The sequence below is a fragment of the Chionomys nivalis genome, chromosome 9 (assembly GCF_950005125.1).
Source record: "Chionomys nivalis chromosome 9, mChiNiv1.1, whole genome shotgun sequence".
Taxonomy (NCBI): domain Eukaryota; kingdom Metazoa; phylum Chordata; class Mammalia; order Rodentia; family Cricetidae; genus Chionomys; species Chionomys nivalis.
Window position 1 is genome coordinate 8100052 of NC_080094.1, and position 19655 is coordinate 8119706.

The 19655-nt window shown below is 46.6% G+C and overlaps 1 protein-coding gene across 1 annotated transcript; it reads right to left on the reverse strand.

Annotated features, from left to right (window-relative positions):
* Positions 1-1928: 1928 nt before the first annotated feature.
* On the reverse strand, positions 1929-10901 carry Pfdn4 (prefoldin subunit 4). Its single transcript, XM_057780978.1, has 4 exons — positions 10688-10901; positions 5253-5360; positions 3901-4041; positions 1929-2316 (listed from the first exon to the last, which is right to left on the reverse strand). Exons 1-4 carry the CDS (start codon positions 10709-10711, stop codon positions 2185-2187), a joined length of 405 nt encoding a protein of 134 aa, XP_057636961.1. The 5' UTR covers positions 10712-10901; the 3' UTR covers positions 1929-2184.
* Between the last annotated feature and the right edge of the window lie 8754 nt (positions 10902-19655).

The window sequence follows — 19655 nt, forward strand, 5'->3', positions numbered from 1 at the left end:
TGTAACTCCAGCTCCAGAGGATATGACGCCCTCTCCTGGCTTCAACAGGCACCTGCACTAAATATTAAATATTTACTATTTAATAAATCTTAAAACAAGTGTCTTTGTTGAGAATTTAGAAATTATATATCCATCCATCTTTAAGCTTATTTACATTTACCAAAAATATCACATTGCAATACTGACCCTTGGGGTTTAAATAATCTCTTCTAAAATTCTATCAATCCTGAAAGTAGCCCCATCTTCCCCTGAGTTCTTACATGATGACATTTCCCTGGGTATTCTGTACATGAGTGCCATCTGCTGGGAAGGGAGCGCACAGGCCTCCCAACTCCAGGACACACTGGTGGTCTGAAGAACTATCCCCTCAGGTGCAGGTGTTTGAAGGGTGATGAGGAGCTGTGGCCTGGCTGGAGTAAGTCCAGTTCAGTCTCTGCTTCCTGCTGCCATGCCCCCCACCACCACCCCGTCGACAAACTCTTAAACTGTTCCTTTTGTAAGTTGCCTTGGCCATGCTATTTTCTAACAGGAACAGACAAGTTACTAAGACATGTCTCTTAAGGAGGGATTGAGAGTGTTTGCACCTCAAAAATAAGCCTTGCTTTTAAACACAGTGGCCTGATTTCTACATCTTTATGAATATGAATATTTGATCACAAAGCACTACAAATCTAAAACTAACTCTAATTAAAAGCGTGAACATTTTGGGAGCAGCAGATGGCTCAGCAGGTAAAGGTGCCTGCAGCTAAGTCTGACAACCTGAGTTCAATCCCAAGCCTATGAGGTGGACCGGGATAATCTCCAAAAGTAGTCTCTGACCTCTGCACAACCCCCACCCCCACCCCACACACAAATGCCTTTAAAAAAAAAATTCTTTCTATAGACCTCAATTTCTTGTTTTTGTTGTTGTTTCTTTGGTCCCATGTCCATCCGTCCGTTCATTCATCGCCCCCAGCCCCCTCAAGACAGTGCTTCTCTGTAGCTTTGGGGCCTGTCCTGGAACTTGTTCTTGTAGACCAGGCTGGCCTCAAACTCACAGAGATCTGCCTCTGCCTTCCGAGAGCTAGGATTAAAGGCATGTGTCACCACCCCGCCAATTTCTAAAACGTCTGCTTTTCCATGTGTAAGAAGATTGACATGAATCATCAGTCCAGATATTACCAATATCCGAAATACGGAGATACACGTGTTACAAAAGCCTTAAAAGGCAGGCAGATGAGTTTCAGCCTAACTAGGACTACAGAGTGAGAGATCCTATCTCAAAAGACATAAACTTCTCCTGGAGGCAGGAGAGCTAACTCTGCTCTTAGAGAAGACCTGGGGTTAGTTCCCAGCACCCACATACTGAGGTTCCCGACTGCCAATGCCTTCAGATCCAAGGGAGCTCCTACCTTCTAGCCCCATGGCGACTACACACACAGTGCATACACAGATGCTAAAAATAATCTTTTAAAAATGACCCTTCTTCTCCTTGCCTGAAATATCTGCAGCTACTTCATTACATTTTATGGGGGGTGCGTGTGGAGGACAATTTAGGGGAGCAGCTTCTCTCCTTCCACCATGTGGGTCCCAGGGATCAAACTCTGCCCTCAGACTTGTTGGGGAGCGCTCTTACCCAATCATTGGTCCTAAGGTTTCTTTTCTTTTCTTTTTTGTTTCTCAGTGTAGCCTTGGCTGTCCAGAATCTCTCTATAGACCTTGAACTCAGAGAGATCCTCCTGCCTCACGCCTCTGCCTCCCGAGTGCTGGGATTAAAAATTGTGTGTTGCCACACCCACTAAGTTTTTCTTTAGTTGCTTTGTAAACTGAAAACCTAGCTGGGCAGGATCTTGCCCTGAGGTCACCAATCCCTTTAGCCCAGCTTCCTAAGGTTCCTTAAGATTGAAAATTGCAAGAATTTTAAATGATAATGTAGAAACAAAGAGTGTTTAACTGCTTTTAATAACATGACATAAAGCCCCTAAAATTGATATAATCATTATGCAAAATACATACATGAATACTGTCTTCTTTTAAAAATATAAAATAAATAAGCAAGACATGTGAAAATAGGCAAGTTTCCATTAATTAAATGAAAAATTTAAAAAAGAAAGTTTTCTTCTGTTTCATTTAAAGAAGGGAAATTATCATTTAAGACAATATTCAAGTTTATTAAACAAGGTAAAAAAAAGTATTATAAAATGTTTAGCTTTCATCCGCCTCCAGGTTTATGTTGCTGCCAAACTTTGCGTATAACTGCACTTTCAAGTCGGCTAATACCCGCTGGATGGACGCCACTCTGGACTCTAAGGCGTCGATCTCTTCTTGCAGAGTTCTCTGGAAAAGAAACAGTTAAATTAATTGCCTTCAGCTGGATGACTTATACATGGGTGGAGTTGTATTTGACAGGAATTTTAGGGAAAGAGCTCCAAACCGGTCAGGAGCAAACTGACAGCAATAACTGGACCCAAGACCAAAGTCTGAACGTGCAAACATTTAACCCAGGCCGGTACTAGCTCATCGTGGTGTCATGGCTACATTCCCAGTCTCTGCTGAGACTTGAATTCGGGGCCCCTGGAGAAGCAGCCAGTGCTCATAACCACCGAGTCAACTCTCCGGCCTCTTCTCAAGGTTTATCAGACGCAGATTCCGTCTCTGGAAGACTGAGAAAGCTGAAGCAGAGACTACCATTTTAAGTAACAGTCGAGCTAATGAAACAACACTGTTGGGGCGACTGTGACCCACTTCTCACCAAGGGCTGGATGCCCTCTCACTAGGCACTGCTAAAGCAGCAGCTTCAACCCCAGAACCACACTTCTCCTTATTTCCTGAAAACAAGCTTCTAAATGTGAGCCAAGACTTATGCATGGGGGTGGGGGGGTCAAGATCATGATGGGGGACACACAGAGATGTGAACCAAGACTTATGCATGGGAGGGGGGGGTCAAGATCATGACGGGGACACACAGAGACAGCTGACCCAAGCTCCTGGGAGCCTGCACGGGACTGAACTAGGCCTCTCTACACGCGGCTGACAGCTGTGTGACTTGGTCCGTTTGTGGGGCTCCCACCCCTGGTGTAGGAGCTGGCTTTCTGGAGCCCATTCCTTATGGTGAGATACCTTGCTCAGCCTTGATGAGGGGAGGAGGCCTTACCCTTTCTGAGGCATGAGGGAGTGGGGGGTGGGGAGGGGCTGGGGGGAAGTGAGGGGGAGGGAGGGGGAACTGTGGTGGTATGTAATATGAACTAAAAAGACTTACGCATAAGATCCCTCAGGGGAACATTACTACATCAAAATATCGGAAACAAATGAACGCTAATAAGGGCACAGTGAACAAATCAATGCCCATCAACACAATATTAAGATGGCCTCAAACAAGTCATAAGACAGTAGGGTGTTGGAGGCCTGCATGGTTCCCACTCAGTGTGCTATGCTATATAAACAAACATCCAATAGAAAAAATGCTCCGGCACCATGTTAACTGATCCAGAGAGCAGTTACGGGGGGGGGGGGGGGGGGGGGGACGACACACACACGGGGAGGGGAGGCTAACAGAGCAGGTTCACCACTGACAGTGCCCTCAGATGGGGCGGCTCCCAGGGATTCCTTTCAACTGTGTAACGTGCTACTGCATCCTCCATGGTCTCAGCTGGAACCAAAGTTCTGGGGGCCGGACAACCACAGCCGTGTGCCATTTTCTAAGTCCTGAAACTTCTCTGGGCCTCTGCTCCTCACTCTAAATTGTGCTATTTGGATTGAATAAAACCACACCTGCGAGTGCTCAGAGCCTGGGCTGCTGCCCCAAACACGTAAGTGCTAGCAGGCACCACTACTCCTTCCTCCTGCAGTCACGTGTTCTTTATGCCAGGCTTCCCAATCTGAGAGTTAGATTCCGTCACCCGGGACAAGATGCCCACATACCTTTGCTTCTTCTAACATTTCTTGGGTTTCTTCTTGAGAGTGGCTAATGAAGACGTCTCCGATCTGGTACGGGATCATCAGGCAGTCGTCATCTGCCAGCATGATGTCGTCGCAGGCATCTTCTAAATTCTGAAGGTGTTTCTGTCAGGCACGAGAACAGCCATGGAACACGGTCAAGATTTCCTGACGGAACTAAGAGTAGAGCAATGCAGGGACATAGGCTCTCTGAGGGACCAGCACCCTAGCTACTGTCAGACATGGAGATGCGTCCATGGACTCACTCGGAGCCAGCAGAGCATCTTCCGGGTAGCTCTAGAATGTCCCAAGGCTCTTATTTCTCTGTGGTAGTCAGCAGAGGCCATGACCACTCACTTCTATTTAACAGTTTCCCACACTGCAAATCCTGTCATCTCACAGAAATAGACCAAAACACCAGATGACAGGTACACTCTCGGTCTCGCTTGTCCGAGTCATAGGACATGCGCAGCAGCTCTGACCCTGCGCCTGTCTGTAGGTGATGGAGGTGGGTCATTTTTCTATCTGTTGTTTCATTGGTTAAGTAATAAAGAAACTGCCTTGGCCCCTTTAATAGGACAGAAAATTAGGTAGGCGGGGTAGTCAGACAGAATGCTGGGAGAAAGAAGCCGAGTAAGGGAGTCGCCATGATTCTCCCACTCCAGACAGACACAGGTTAAGATCTTTCCTGGTAAGCCAGCTCGTGGTGCTACACAGAATATTAAAAATGGGTTAGATCAATATGTAAGAGCTAGCCAATAAGAGGCTAAAACTAATGGGCCAAGCAGTGTTTAAAAGAATACAGTTTCCGTGTAATTATTTCGGGGCATAAGCTAGCCATGCGGGCGGCCGGGTGCCGGGGACGCAGCCCCGCCACTCCATTATTACAACATGTAGGGCTGCAGGATCAGTAAACACAAGTGCAGTTTATCCCCAGGCAAGCCCTCAGGCATGGGTACAGAACTGCACTGGGGATACCGCAATAGACTCAAAAGTCTCGCTCACTGTTACCCGCCCCCTTAGGAGCACAAATGACCTCTCGAGCTGGGTTTGTAGTCACCTATAACCAGACAAGTTAGGAGGCTGAGGCAGGACTACGAGTTTGAGGCTAGCCTCAGCTACACAGTAAACTGCAGAACAGTTTGACAAAGCAGAACTCTACCTCAAAACAAAGAAAAGCAAACTTTGTATTTAACTGATCAGATAGACAGTGTCTCCAGTGATGGCAGACAGTGTCACCAGGGACAAGGAGCCATGAGGAAGCAAACACTCGCTAAACACAGTTCAGTGTTAAGGGTTACAGTATGACCTTCTAAAACAGATGTGTGCATCAGTACCTTCTTCACTTCTATTTCCTCCTTTAGCTCTGTGATCCGACTTGTATTTCGAGCAAATTTGTTTATTTTTTGTTGATCTTCGAAAGTAACATTGACATCTTCTGCAGCCTGAAAAAGATATTTAGTTTCCTGTAGGTCGGCAGCTTACACTGTGCTGCAGTGAACAAATACACCACCCATGCTAAGACAGCGGAGGCTCAAGGCCATGAGACTCGGCAGTGTGTCACTCACGAGCTGTTCTGTCTCTACCATCTTCTCATTATTCTATAGGACCACTGTGAACAAATATTTGAAATATAAAGAAGTATAATATAAAGAAATATAAAAGTCCTGATGATGACGGTGATAATGATGATAAAAAGAAAAGTCAACTTGCCCAAAGGCAGAATTTTCCAAGCTGGGTCACTGTTTCACCAAGACATCCCCAGGAATCAAAATGTTCCACAGTCAAACCCCCTTAGTGAATCTTGCAGACTGTCTTTGAGGTACAAATCGTATGAGTGCATTGTACTGGCAGGAACACAGTCCTTCTCCAGCTCTCAACCTGACACACTGCTAGAGAGTCACCATGAATTTCAGCAGTTCTAGTTCATACAGTTAAAATCTGTGTTTATGTTAATGCAGTGAGCCCACTACAAGGTGACGAAATTGAACGTTTCATACCTAACACTTGATGTGACAGAGCTGGAGACAAAGCTAAGTAGGTAGACAACAAATTATCTATGAAATAACAAGAACAGCTAACGCTGCCTGAGCTCCTCCCACGTGCTGAGAACCCTGCTAATCCCCCACCCCACAGGGCTTCACCAATGTCACCACTTCACAGATGACCAGTGACCCAGAGTTTAGATACCTTGTGCCAACCACATGGCCAGTAAATGAATAGACTTTGATTTAAATGCAGGCGATCTGTCCTCAGAGTCAAGTATACATATGAATGCCCATACATGTTCAGGTATGAGAATTCCTATTCAGTTAGAAGGTGTGGCAAGAAGTTCTTGAATTGCTTCAGAATCTTAGAGGGGTTTCAGTGTATACAGAAAGGAAACTAAATACCAACCTCTCCTTACAGAGAACTTATTAAAATAAGGACAGGAGTATTGACAATAGCTTAAAAGGTAGTAAAAGTGTGTGTGTGTAAAGAAAGGTCCTACAAGTTGGGCATGATGCCCATCTCAGCATGAGTGACTGAGGCAGGAGGATTACAAGTCTGAAGCTAGCTTTAGATACATAGAGAAACCGTATCTCAGAAAGCTCGGAGTACTAGAGAGATAGAGATGTCATGGCTAGGAATGCCTGCTGCTCTTCCAAAGGACCTGAGCTCAGTTCTCAGCACCCACACCAGGCAGCTCACAACTGTTGTAATGCCAGCTCCAGGGCACCCGAAGCCCTCGTGTGCCCACATGCACACACACATACAAACAAAACTAAAACTTTCCCAATGAAGCTACACTTATATATATTCACACTTACAGATAACATCTCAGATTGGAACTAATCAATCCAGGGACAGTAAGAACGGCTGGTTCTGCCAGCAGCGACACTAACTCTCAACAACCACACTGCACTGGCTCCTGGTCTCCAGTAAGCTATGGCACGAGGTGAGCGCACACAGACTTCTCCAGAGAATGAAAGACAGCACAGCTCAGTGGTCTGGACAGAGACAGGTCATCAGGCTCTCAACCTAGGAAGAGCTCTGCACCAGACCCAAAGTGCCTGCCGGAAGAGCGCTTCCCACCGTGGTGTGCACGGCATGGAGGTTCAACACTGGAGCTTCTATCAACACAAGGAGGAGCACTAGACACTGAGCAACCCCAAGGCAGACAGACTGGCATCCTGGTTGCTTTGCCTGCGAGAATTCCCAATCTTCTAGACAGAGAACCCTGAAGACTTCTGTTTACTTTGGACGTTTACAGTGTTTTGTTTCCACAGTGAGCCTCCAAGCCCTAGAAGGCATTTACAGAGGTCATGTCCTTATGGGGGGGAGGTTGAGCAACCTTTTCACAGGGGTCACCTAAGACTATCGGAAAACACAGATATTTACATTATAATTCATAACAGAAGCAAAATTAATTAGGAAGTAGCAACAAAAATAATTTTATGGTTGGGGTCACCACAGCATGAGAAACTGTATTAATGGGTCGCAGTATTAGAAAGGTTGAGGCCCTGTTTGACAAGCAACTGGGCAGAGACGTTTCGGAACTGGAATCTGATCTGATACTGGAATATGACAGATCAGACTATTAATATTTGGATGACAAAAAGTGTTTCAAGTTGGTTGGCTATTTTCTATCTTCCCAAAGCAAGCATTTCCTGGTGTAGCCCTACCAAACAGCAGGCACTTGGCACCCGTAGGACCCAGTTCCTTGAAGTGGATTTTCTCCCAGTGGTTAAAGACTGTAGTCAGTGAGTTAAAGGCAGGGTGCTACTTCACCCTGTGTCAGGGGGTGGTCCCCAGCAGCAGCTAAGAAACTGGCACCTGTAGGCCCTGAAGGCAGCCGCTCCTATAACACATCTTGTTTCTTTTTAAGGTGCTAGGGGAAGAACCAAGGGGGCAAGCTGGGCAAGCACTCTACCATACAGCTGCCCCCCACCCTGCGTCTACATTTCTTGAACTACACTCTGGCAGGGAGACAGTAACTTTTAGCTGGGATGCAAAGACATCAAGAAGTTGGTTGAGGCCCCCACATCATATGCACAATAGGTAGGCACAGCAGGGGTGTCCAACCTTTCGACACTGTGACATGATACCATCTACAGATGTACTGGGCCACATTCACAGCTATCCTGGGACCAAAGATGACAAGGTGAGCATCCCAGGATACAGCGTGCACATTCTCTGGAAGGGTCTTGGTAGCTTTCATCAGAGGGCAAGCAACTCCTGTCTTAACTGAAGCCAGTTGCAGCAACTGCTGAGACCAGTTCTTTTCTAGTATTGAAGGCAGCACTGAAAGAGAGGCAGGGCACACTCCAAACCGCGCATGCAGAACTTTAGGTAATTTGCTCAGATCCCTGGAGCTACCCCTGATCTGTCTGTCATCTGTGAAATGAAGAAGGTACTCCTACCTTTGCAGGGATGGTAAAATGAGTACCAAGCACAGGGCCTGGGTGTGCAATCACCCTTCAACAAATGATAGCTAAGGGCTTTGTCGGATCAGTATTGCTTCCAAGGTTCGATACAAGGCTAGCTCTGCTGCTGAAGTGCTCGCCCGCACATGTGAAGCCGAGGTCCACCCCCAGAACTGTATAAAATCAGGTGGAGTGGAACAAACCTGCAGCGGCCTAGCAGTCAGGAAGTGGAGGCAGGGGGATCGAGAGTCCAAGTTCATCCGCAGCTGCAAAGTGGCTGAGGCCAGCCTGAGCTAATGAGACCCCATTAAAAATAAATGAAGGAAGGGAAGAATGGCGGAAGGGATCATGACAGATGCAAGGGAGTTCTGCTAGGTATAAGAGACATGACTTGCTCTAGAGCCAAAAGTAAAATTCCCCGAGTCTTTTTTTTTTTTTTTTTTTTTTTTTTTTTTTTTTTTTTTTTGGTTTTTCGAGACAGGGTTTCTCTGTGGCTTTGGAGCCTGTCCTGGAACTAGCTCTTGTAGACCAGGCTGGTCTCGAACTCACAGAGATCCGCCTGCCTCTGCCTCCCGAGTGCTGGGATTAAAGGCGTGCGCCACCATCGCCCGGCCCGAGTCTTGACAATACCCTTTTCTTGTAACATCTTCTGGGAGTGTCAGGGGAAGCAAACCAAGTTTAGGTACTGAGAGTTGGGTGCCCAGAAAAAAATTCTCACCAGTTTCAGTTGACAGTCCAAACTCTGCTACAGACCAGCCAAGGCTACACAGTGACACCTTGTCTCAAAAAAAAAAAAAAAAAAAAACCCAAAGAAACAAACCAACAAAAACACAAAACCAAGAACAAACCTCAGTGTTTATCATATAACTAAACAGTATAACATTTGGGGCCCAATCTAACAAAAAAGACAAGAGGAACCCATTTCCTACTTGGCCAAATCACCAGGGTCCCGGACCATACTCTGCTACTACTGTCTAAGATTTTGTGCGAAACGTTCCCAGTCTCGGCGATCATCCATTCTTGCACAAACTGGAAGGGCTGACCGTCACCCTTCAGTGGTCACTAGATAGCAAGAACACCAACGACATTCTCAAGGGGTCTTAAAAAAAGTAGGATTAACTGGGCTGTGGTGACGCACACCTTTAATCCCAACACTCGGGGGGGCAGAGGCAGGAAGATCTCTGTGAGTTCGAGGCCAGCCTGGTCTACAAGAGACAGGAGGGGCACCAATGCTACAGAGAAACCCTGTCTTAAAAAAAAAGGGGGGGGGATGAAAGGCAGATAGGACTCCCCTTAAACACACACACATACACACACTTAAAAACAAAGAGCCTGGACGGAGAATGCTGTTTAAATCCCAGCTTTTCTTCTGTACTTCAGTTTCCTCATCAGCTAAATAAGGATAAAAACAGAATCCCCCAAAGGTTTAAATAGTAGATAAAAATAAACAACACCCAAACACTAAGAACAGTACCGAACACGCGGTAGAACCCCAACTGTTATTTTGTTTTTTTCCTGCGATTTTCTTTTTTCTACTTAGATTGCACATGTGGAAATCCCTTTGGGTTATAATGCCCACGTGGAAGTTGAGCAGAGGATCAGACAGCCATGTAGTATAGTTGCCCATCATGAATGAGGCCCTTGACTCACCCCACCAGCACACCAAAAGCCAGATGTGGTGGCAAACACCTGTAATCCCAGCAACTGCAAGCTGGGTGGTGGAGGTAGAAGAATCAGAAATTCAAAATCATCTTCAGGCCATAACACACACGGAAGACCAAGTCTTCTAAAGGTGTGCTAAGACACCACACTGAGTGAGCCCCAGGCACAAATTACCGGGTGTCGTTTTATAATAAAATAATAAAGAGCCGTGGTTTGGGAACAGACGAAAATCCCCTGACACAGCACCTTGCCAGATGAGCCACCAGGGGATGGCTAACTGTCAAGTGCGGGGAGTGGAGTGGGGGGGGGGGATGAGGGGACCCGCGACCTTCCTAAGGAGCTGGGGAAATCCGGGGTAAGCATCGCGCTCCCTCGGGCCGGCTCCTCTAACGTCAACCAACATCAGCCTTCGCCTGAAGGGCACCGGGGCAAGGAGCGTGGACGGAGCCCAGAGGCTGCGGCACTGGGTCCCCCGGGATGCAGAGACCAACCCGGTCCCGGAGGAGGAGACGCACGAGCCCGGGCAGGTTAGACGCTTTCCCCGCACTGCGCATCCCGTGGCCCCGGCCCCTCCGATACCGCATCTCCTCAGACCCCCGGCCACCCGCGCCCCTCGTCTCCTCGACCCCCACCCCATCCCGCATCTCCTCAGACCCCCACCGCCGCGCCCACGCCGCCCGGGACCCCAGCCCCGCCACACTCACCGCCTTCTTCATGGTGGCCGCCATCTTGGACTGGACCACGGGACGGGAGGGGAAGACCAGCCGGGCGCGTGCCACCCCCGCGAGGTCGCTCTCGGGGTCCGATGAGCCAAACCCTCCCTGAAGCACAGCCCTGTCTCCACACTGCTTCCAACGAGGTCTCTGACGGTGAATTCCGAGGACAAGGACTCAGGAAGGAACTATAACCTGGAAAGAGTTGGTACCTTCCAATTAAAGGGACAGGCGGCTTTCCTCTCGGCCGGCATAAACACCAAGTCCGGCCTGAGAGTCCAGCCACGAGCAGCAGAGGGAGCGCTGGGTGCCACCCAGCTGGGCGGGCCGGGAGGAGGGAGAAAGTCTTTTCCCAGTTCTTCAACAAGCTTTGAAGTGGCAGTGCTGCCTAAAAAGGAGCTACGGAGGTTGGGGGCGTGGCTCCGGCTCCTTCGGTAAAGTGTTTACACTCAGGCATCAGCCCGAGTTCGATACCCAGCGCCCACATTGGAAATAAAAAAAAAAAAAAAAAAAAAGGGCCAGGGAAAGCTACAAGCTGCTGAAGGCACTGGCATGCAGACCACACTTGAAGTTGGCCTTAACTTGTGTGCCACTGGCCACTGCAGAGGACACACTAGAATGGAATGAGCAGCCAGGAGGGGATGAAGCCAAAGGCAGTGACCCTAAAAGACTCTAGAGCAATATAACAGACTCAACAGCTCAGATGATAGGTTGCTGGAAGATAATTGGATTTTAAATTTATTTTTATTTTTATCTAATTATTTGTTTATTGGAAACGATGTCTCTTTAAGTAGTTCTGACTTTCCTGGGACTAGCTACATAGACCAAGTTGGCCTTGAACTCACAGAGATCCTCTTGCCTCTCTGCCAGTGCTGCAATCAAAAGTGAGTTCCACCATGGGCAGCTGAAATGAATTCTTTTAAGTATTTAAAATTAAACTGGTTCAGCATAATGTCTGCCACTAGCTCAAATTTGGTAGCTTGAGAAGGCTGTCCACCCAGAGGCCGGGTGCGCAGGAGGCTTTCCTCAGCGACCAGGACCACTGTTAACGTCCTTGAGCTTTGAGACATCATGCTGGGAAACACAGAGCTCTGAGCTCTGAGGGCAAAAGAGCTGAGAACACTGGGGCCAGAGGCACCATCTCACCTACAACCATGTGATGTGGGACAGGGATGGGCTTGAGCAGCAGGCAATGCGGGCATGGCACTGGACTGGACACTGGAGTGGGCACCGGGCTGGGCACTGGGCTGGGAACCGGACTGGGCACCGGACTGAGCACCGGGCTGGGCACCGGACTGAGCACTGGGCTGGGCACCGGACTGGGCACTCTGTGCCTCGGCCGTCCCTCCCGTGGCTTCTTCAGGTATCAGTCCTCACACGGGCACGCAACGGAGCAACGGAGGGAGGGGAACAGAGCTCAACTGTCTGCTTACAGTGCAGTGTTTCTCAGCCTTCCTAATGCCGAGCGCTTTAATACAGTTCCTCGTACTGCGATACTATGCTGGCCCCCAGCCATAAAATTATTTCATTGCTACTTCATAACTGCAATTTTCCTAATATTATGAATTGTAATGTAAATATCTACTATACAGGATAACTGATATGTGAGCACTGTGAAAAAGTCCTTCAACGAACGCCCCCATGGGTCATGACCCACAGGTTGTGTATATATTGTAGTATATAATGTATGTACCCATTTGATTACAGTCTGTCTCCTATTATTACAATGCATTCCTTGCTCATTGTGAGCTTACCAGCAGGCTCTCTAGATAAAATGAACTCAGACTCCTCAGACAGAAGTTCTAACACACCCCCCGAGGAGTCTTTGCTATTTGCACTCTGTTCCTTAGCAGCTGCACACAGAAAGTTGAATCTCGGCACCTGAGGCTCCCAGTGACTCCACTTTAAAGGAACTCATTTGTTTAACACCACAAACCGCAGATGATCCTTGACTCTGGAACCCTTGGAGCAGCTCAGAAGGGAGAGCTAGTGTCTGGCTACAGGTCAGTGGAGACTCTGTAGCCAGTGGTGCATTGATTGGACCAAAAAGATGCCAGGCACTGGGGATGCTGCATATCAAAAACAGAAAAAACACCCTGTCCTCTTATAACTTGCCATCTAGCGATAGGAGACAGACTGAACCAAATACTGAAATAAGGATCGTGTGCCCCACAAGCATGCACAAAAAGATAAGGAGTATATGCAACTCTGTCGTGAGAACTCCGCTGGGGAGGCATGCAAAAAGATACAGAAAACACAAAATCCACTGGAAACCAACGTTCACTAGTGTGTACAAACACGCCCCAGCTTTAGAGTATGTCACACGGGGATAATGAGCGTATTGGTTGTTTTGTGGCAGTATGTATGTTGGTGCTCCCTCCCTCCACCCCCCAAAAAGAAGAAGAATTAAAAAAAAAAAAAAAAAAAAAAAAAAAAAAAAAACCTGCAGCATGCCTCTACGCTCACTCTGCTTGGCGAGGGAGCCAGTAAGTCTGAGCGGCAGGAATGGGCAAATCTCGCGAGCAGGAAGTAATTTGATCTTGTGCCTGCAGGGGGCGCCCAAGGATCATGACTGTGTTCCCCACGCTGTCAAGTCTACCTCATGAGAATTTGTATTCGGATTAAATTTTTTTGTAAATTATTTTGCCCTGACAAGGTTTGAAATTCTCATGTCTTTCCACAGCACGTAGTGTCTAACTCAAACTAGGCTTCCTCTCTGATTATTGTGTGACATCTTTCCTGGAGAGTCATGGACAAACGTCTACTCACCTAGACAGGGAACCAATGAAGAAACAAAGTAAGGACACCACAAGAGTCGAATTTAGTGAACCAATGGGTTTGCTGAGGTTCCTTACAGGACTGGGGTAGTACTGGGAGGAACATAGAGAACTTAAAGGCCTTTGGTCCAGTCAGCATGCCATGGTTTCAGAGACTCCCCCACTGGCCACCGCAGCCAGACACTAGCTCGTCCATCTGATCCTGGGCCAAGGAGTACAGCTCTTAGAACCCAGGTTTGAGGTTAACTACAAAAAGATGGGGGATGGTGGGTTCTTTCTTTTCGACCTCTGCTAAGAGGTCACAGGGTCCTTTTCCTCCAGAAGATACAGGAGCAGAGCACCATCTTGGATGAAGAGGCCAGACCCCTCTCCACACACAGAATCTTCCAGCACCTTGCTTTGGGCTCGTTCTTCTCCACAGTGCTGAGAAGTACATTTCTATTGCTTATGAATTACAGTTACCCAGTCCCGGGGCTTCTTTGTTATAGCAGCATAGACTAATACAGACTCTTGCCTTATACACTCCCACCCCAGCAAGCAACTCTATAGTTCTTTCTGGCCATTTCCCTGGGAACTCTTTCTCTTCTACTAAACCAGAAGTGCCAAGGGAAACACCTGTTTGTTAATGAGTAAATAAAAGCATGAAAGAATTTAAGAATAAGCAGCTGTGTGTTTAAGGATTAGAGGGTAATGTGAAATGCAGGATAGCCGCTGGGGCATTCATTGAGTTACGGTGTTCAAGAGTCCATATTTGTGTTTGCTTTTTTTTTTTTTTAACTTCTCCTAGGAGGAGTACCATGAGCCTCACACAAACTGTGGGCCTGTAGGCTGGTCTCCTGAATAACCTCACTTCGTCACCAGAGGGCACCATGACTCCAAACTTTCATTTTTCTTCTGTACAAAGCCTTAGTACTGCAAAGTACTACAAAGTAGGAGGACCCCAAATCAAGCAAGCCGCTCTCAGGGCCAAAATATAGTCACCTCTTGTTAGTTACAGTTTGTAATTTCTTTTTACCTGGTAAGAAACATATTTTTTCAAAGATATCCTGAATATATGGGAATTTTAGACCTGTGTGGAATAGACCATTCATTCTCTGGCTCTATGTACAGCTTAGGCAGAGGGCTTCACCAGCTTCCAGAATACTTTGAGTTCAGTCCCCAGAACCACAAAAAAAAAAGATTTAAAAAAAAGAAAGAAAGAAAAAGAAAAGAAAAGTAAACCACTAATTAATCTGCTTACATCAGTGGTACCTGGCCGAGCAACTGTAACTTTGAGAAAGGAATCACCCATTCCCTGGTGTGATCCATCCAATGGGGACTCACACTCTGCACTTAGCTGGGCACGCGTGTGTGCATGCACACACACACAGCTGTGGATCACAAACAGGTCTGATTTGCACTGATGTGGACAGCTTAGATATGTATACTCTCCTAAAGCACTTTGGATCTTTCTCTAGGGTTCATTCTTACACCTGCATTCTAAAAGCCAGACCTCAGCCACCTAGCATCCTTCAAAGACTCCACCTGTTCAGAAAAAGTCAGTCAGATTCACCAAGTCAATGCGAGCCCAGCTTAAGACAATCAGATTCAGCAGTGCAGTGAAAGCACCCAGAAAAACAGTGGAGGTGTGGGGGGCACTGCAAGGAATGGGTTCCCAGAGGCCTGGGTACCCAGGCAGAGGGCCCGGGAGCTCTCAGAAGTCACAGTGAAAACATGTTGAGTTCAGAGACTTGGACCCAGAGTTGGGGAGATTTTAGGAGCCAGCCAGTAAGCAAGGTGTCTTCAGTGTCATTCCCAAGGTTTGCTGCATCGTTTTCCTAGTTCCTCTGATGGATCCTGTTAGAAAATATTGTGCTGTTTGCACATGTAGTAAAATGTTATTCCTCAAAACCCCAGACAAGAAAATCAAGAAGACCGGGATATGTGGCAATATTCTTGAGGCTGTGGTGAGGTGTGGATAAACAGCCAGCTCTGGGGTGGAATTCTGTGTAAAGGGGGAAAAAGCTGCCCTTTCTTTGTGAGTTGCTACAGAGCATCTGCCCACTGTGCTCATGTTCATGCTTCCTGCTTTACAGACCCCACACTTGGGGAACTTGTGCAGTTTGTACATTGGCCATGCTGAGCCACAGGCTGAGAGAGGACATCAGAGCTGCGCTGAGCTCCGGTGCCAGAATAGCAACCAGCATAATGAATGGAACAACCGCCAATGGCAATGAGTAGGGATGAGTGGGCGGTAACTCGTGCCAGAGGGAAAAGAAGAGAAAGAGAAGAGCAGGCAAGATCTGGGCTTGTCCTGGGTGCCCTATGTGAACTGGCCTGGGAATGTGGCCCAGCAGGTAGAATGCTTGCCTAGCATGCACAAAGCTCTGAATTCAAATTCCCAATTTTGGCAGAAATTCATGCTGGCCTAGCCCCAGAGGGTTAGCAAGTAACCCTCACTAGCCATGAAACCCTGCTGGGCTATACTTGGCCTAGCTCTGGAGTTTTTACTCAGCCCCTAATCTGCTATGGGACAATGGTATCCTGTCAATTGTATTTAATAAAACACTGCTTGACCAGTGTAGGCTGGGCGACCAGGCGGGAAGTAGAGGCAAGGTGACCAGAACAGGAGAATTCTGGGAAGAGGAAAGGGTCAGTCTGCAGTTGTCACCCAGACACAGAGCAAGCAAGTTGTTACTGCCTTGCTGAAAAAGGTACCAAGCCACGTGTCTAACACAGACAAGAATTATGGGCTAATAAAAGTTATAAGAGTTAATAAGAAGACTGAGCTAATAGGCCAACCAGTTTATAATTAATGTAGACTTCTATGTGTTTATTTGGGACTGAACAACTGCAGGACCAGGCTGGACAGAAAAGCTCAGTCAACACCTAATCCATCCTTTGTGTTACAGATACTTTTGTGGGCCCTGTGTGAATCTTGTCTGAGAGTTTCCCATGGATTTAAAATCCATGCAAAACATAGTTTAGAGGAAACCCAGAAAAGCGGGGTATCTCATGAATCGGGTTACCTTGCACTTGGCATTGTACTGTCGGAAGCTTCATTCAGTTTGTTTTGAGATATGGAAATCTACTAGCTAAAGTGTAAATATAGGAAAAAAATAAAGATGCCAAAGGTGAAGAGAAAGGCTTCAGTTCACCCAGACTGAGCCCCTGCAGCCGCAGAGGTTCTTTCTCATGTGTCTCTGAGTCTTCATTTCACGGACCCGTGTGAACCCACACACCTGCGCTGAAATACTCGCAACACCCAGTACCATGTAAATCGGCATTGATGTTGCACACCTATAATCGCCGTCCTCAGAGGCAAACAGATCTCTCTCTCTCCTCTCTCTTCTCCCTCACCTATCTAGTGCATTGTGCTGTCCATATCATCGTAGGTGTGGAGCGTGGTGGCTATGGATTTTTAAACTTTCAGATAAAAAATAATACTAATATTAATCAGTGTATAATATGATATGCCGTACACAATGATACACAATAAAAGCAAGCCATAAAATTTGCATATTGTGATCCCAACTAAAAATTCAAAACCTAACAATAAATAGAATACACAGGAAGAAATCCACAGAACTCTTAACAGTTGCTAAGAGGGGTGGCTTATTTTTTTTTCTTAGTTGATCTTTCTCAAATTTCTTTTAATGTTGATAGATTATTTCCATAAAACATAGGAAGCTTCTAGTTCACTACAAGATGATCTGTTGTTCAAAAATCAGCAGAGAAGATCAGCTAATACTCACACCCCAAATGGGCTTAATCATACAGCCCAGTTATCAAAGACAAGGGATAAATAAGATCTAAGTCAGCCCTTTGTGTCTGCCTGGGGTTTCTAAGAAGCCACTAATTAACTATAGTTCCTGCCCACGGGTATAGTCATCTGTGTGATGGGCTCAGATCCCCTAAACCATGATGCTACAAGAGACTATATTTATGCACTGAATCTATACATTTTATTATTGGGAATTATTTTGCTCACTTAAGCTGTTTCCTAATGATGTGCATATGCTTTTGATAATTAACTCACCTTATTTTAAGGTATGTGAAGGCATATGCTCTCTTGTTTGTAAAGAGGTTTCCGACTCACACGCCCATTTTCTTCTTTTTTAATCAGATGAAGTTTGACTTTAACAGATTAGAATCCAAATGTGTGCAGAACCTCACTCTCCAGGGGTACCAGCATTAGAGTGGTCGCTACTTAGTTTGCAAACTAAGGGAGATTTATTTGAGTGACTTTCTTACACATTAAAACAACTTAAATAATGCATGTGTTGTTTTTCTTGATAGATGTGTTTTCCTATTTTAGCTCATTGCAGGCTTTGCTTTGAGTCGGGCGGTGGTGGCACATGCCTTTAATCCCAGCACTTGGGAGGCAGAGGCAAGCGGATCTCTGGGAGTTCGAGGCCAGCCTGGTCTACAAGAGCTAGTTCCAGGACAGGCTCCAAAGCTACAGAGAAACCCTGTCTCGAAAAACCAAAAAAAAAAACAAAAACAAAAAAAAAATAAACAGGCTTCACTTTGTTAAGTCTCTCCGCCAATGGGGGTTGGAAACAAACTGGGTACATCAGATTCTCTGTTTGATTTTTGACTGGAGAATTGCTCCCGCTGAATAGAAGGCTTTCCTCCTAGCATCTGTTCCATCTTCCTCCGTCAATATCCTTCATTTCAGTTTGGGGCTGCACTTGCTACAGGAGTGAATTCACTTGGGAACGGAGCCAGCCCAAGAGGTAAATTGAAGAATGGAGAAAAGGAAAATAGGGCCAATAGATGTTTGTCACGTGGCGTGAGCTGAGTATCTCTGCGAATCTGTTAGTGTCAGGAGTCAAGGAATTCATTTACCTGAAGACATCCGATTTACTTTTCTGACTAGAATAAATCATGTGGATCTCTCTGAAGGTTTTAATTCTAAAGTGAAACCATCCTCTTTACCAATCCCACTTAAAACAGAAGGAAAGAAAAAGTAATTGATGTGTGTTGAACTTTGATAAGTCTCTAATTCATACCCCAAAATAGAACCTTTATGTCTAATTTTATGACATTAAGTAGTCCATGATTAGCACATTTTTTATTTCAAAAAATGATTCCATTTCAGTGTTTATTAAATTTCCATAAAAGCTTTGCAGCAATTCCACCTAACTGGAAACGGTGGTGGGTGATTCATATTGCTTATTTTAAGCTTTGTTAAGATTCTTCATTGATGGGTGTGGCCTTCTGAATGAGAATGGGCACAATGGGCTCACAGATTGGAATGCTTACTTCCCAGGTGGTAGACCGTGGGAGGATTAGGAGGTGTGGTCTTGAGGGGGTGTGAAATTCAGAGTGGGCTTTGAGGTTTCAAAAACCCACACCAGGCTCAGGCCTCTCTCTCTGTCTGTCTCTCTCTGTCTCTTTGTCTCTCTCTCTCTCTCTCTCTCGTGTGTGTGTGTGTGTGTGTGTGTGTGTGTGTAAGCTTATACTGTGCATTCTCTCAACCCTCCCTTCCAAGAGTTCAAATGGGATGCTTCAGTTCGGTGTCTTTGTTGCCACGAAACTGAAACAAACTTGAACTGCCATAAACAATGAGTCCTAGACAATGAGACCTTGAGACCCGCCACCCCGCCTCAGCTGGTGAGCACTGACAGACATGAAGGAGGAGCCTTCAAGAGGAATCCAGCTCCCAGCCGCTAGCTGTAGGACCCTCAATGAGGACAGCTGTAGCTGGTCCAGCAGACCTACCAGAGTGGGGAAGGTAAACAGTAACAAGAAATGACTGTTTTCCATCTCTGTGTGGCAGAGAAAGAGCACCCAGCAGTGACGCAAACCCATCCACTACAGAAGTCGGGAGGATGGCGGTCGGCTCTTTCCTAGCTTTCAAGTGTGAGTGTGTTATTTGACTTTGGTTAGAGTGCAGAGGGTGCACCCTCACTCAACAGGCCTCCCTATTCTTGTTCATCCCTGACACACAGTGCTGGCTGGGGCTGGTGCCTGGCACTCAGCCAGGTCTGCTGAGGACTCCTCCAAAGAATTCCATTTTGACTGGAGAGAGTGAAAACAGATCGAGCAATCTCTGGAGATGTCTACTAAACTAATTTTCAATGGGAAATGCCACCACGGTGGAAGAATCTGGATGCTCACGTGTAAACACATAGGATTCCAATTATCCTACCCACGCTGTGGTGACCTTGAAGCCGGAGCCAGCCCCTCCTCATTGC